The sequence below is a fragment of the Micropterus salmoides genome, unplaced genomic scaffold (genome assembly GCF_014851395.1).
Source record: "Micropterus salmoides isolate LMB-PRFRI ecotype aquatic unplaced genomic scaffold, ASM1485139v1 Ms_hic_scaffold_20, whole genome shotgun sequence".
NCBI classification, from domain to species: Eukaryota; Metazoa; Chordata; class Actinopteri; order Centrarchiformes; family Centrarchidae; genus Micropterus; species Micropterus salmoides.
Window position 1 is genome coordinate 1,276,927 of NW_024041151.1, and position 1,822 is coordinate 1,278,748.

Below are 1,822 nucleotides of genomic sequence, written 5' to 3' on the forward strand. Positions count from 1 at the left end.
AATTAAAATGTGTAAATGTTTTTCTACAGGAACACATCATCCAAATATGACAACATAATTTCCAAAAGTGTTCTGATCCGATCAGGACCTCCTGCTGTCTACCAGCTGAGACCAAAGATAGAGAACATTGGATCTCTAAGAAGAATGACTCTCGGTGAAAGAAATGTGAACAAGATAAACAAAACCATCTTGCTTGTGGGTGAAACAGGAACAGGAAAATCTACTCTGGTCAACGCTCTGGTCAACTACGCCATGGGAGTGAAGTGGGAGGATGATGTCTGGTTTCAGATCGTAGAGGACGAGGAGAGACATCAGGGTGAAAGTCAGACATTAGATGTGATGGTGTACCAGGTCTTTGGTTTTGAAGGTGAAACTCTGCCCTACTCTCTGACCATCATCGATACTCCTGGATACGGAGACATCAGAGGGACTGAACATGATGACATCATCAGTCAGAGATTATTAGACTGGTTCGACTCAGAGGACGGAGTTCATGAGATTAATGCAGTGGGTCTGGTGCTGAAAGCGAGTGAGAATCATCTGAATGACCGACTGAGGTACATCTTTGATTCAGTGGTGTCTCTGTTTGGAAAAGACATGGAGAAGAACATTGTTGCTCTCATCACACACTCAGATGGTCTGATACCTGAAAATGTTCTGAAAGCTCTTGATGCTGCAAAAATTAAATGTGCCAGAAATGAAAAGAATCAGCCTGTTTACTTCCTGTTTGATAACTGCCAGAACACAGAGAGAACACAGGGAAACAAGTCTGTTTTAGAGACTGCATGGGAAACATCAATGAGAGGAATGAATGAATTTACATACTTTCTAGAAAAATCTGGGCCTCAAAATGTGATAAAAACTGTTGAAGTTTTGAAGGTACGCACCAGACTGACAGCCTGCATCCAAAACCTGAAAGAGAGAGTTGAGTTCACTGAACAAAAACAGAAAGAAATCCAACCGATTCAGGAAGCTCTGAAGAAACATGAAGAAGAGATGAAGAGAAATGAAGAGTTCACTGTAGAAGTTGATGAGGTCTACAAAGAAAAAGAAAGGATCAAAGGTGGAATGTGGGGGTTGGTGTTTTATGAAGGAGCTGTCTGCTGTACAGTCTGTGAGGAGAACTGTCACTATCCTGGATGCACACTGGCCTGGTATCCTGAACACTGTGAGGTCATGAAAGATGGCCGCTGCACTTCATGTACCAGGAAGTGTCCTGTATCAGATCATGTGAAAGAAAAGTGGATCTATGTGAACAAGACAAGGAAAGTTCAGAAGACCCTGCAAGATGTGAAAGAGAAGTATGAAAGAGGTAAAGCAGGATGTGAGGAGACAACAAGCCTTTTGGGAACTTTAGAAAAGCAAATGGAAAAACTTCAGAAAGAAAAAGATCAGATGTTGGAAAAGTCCTTCAAACATGTTGTCAGACTGGATCAGATCGCCCTGAATGTTGATTCACTGTCCACTCATGTCCACTTGGACTTCCTGATTGAGAAGATGAAGGAGAAAGGAGACGCAGAGAAGGTCCAGAAACTGGAGGAGATGAAGAGTCGAGAGGATGAAGGAACCAGAGCAGGACTGCGGTCCAGACTAACAGCAGCTAAAGGATCAGTGAAGTGAGTGAACTACATGATTCTGACTTGTCATTTATCTAAACTCTTTAAACATCAAAAACATTCTTTCATCAAGGTTACTTGCTGTCTTGTTCAGGAGCTTTTCACATTTGTGCAATACGTGAAATTTACCTATTAAGCCAACATGGAGGTGAATTCCTGGAGCTGCTCAGAATCATGAGATGTGTTTCCATTGAAAATAATGCAAT

General features: G+C 41.9%; 1 protein-coding gene across 1 annotated transcript; it reads left to right on the plus strand.

Moving 5' to 3' along the window:
- LOC119914938 (septin-2A-like) lies at positions 1-1,620 on the plus strand. The gene has a single exon (XM_038734487.1). It carries the CDS (start codon positions 16-18, stop codon positions 1,618-1,620), a length of 1,605 nt encoding a protein of 534 aa, XP_038590415.1. The 5' UTR covers positions 1-15.
- The last annotated feature ends 202 nt before the right edge of the window (positions 1,621-1,822 follow it).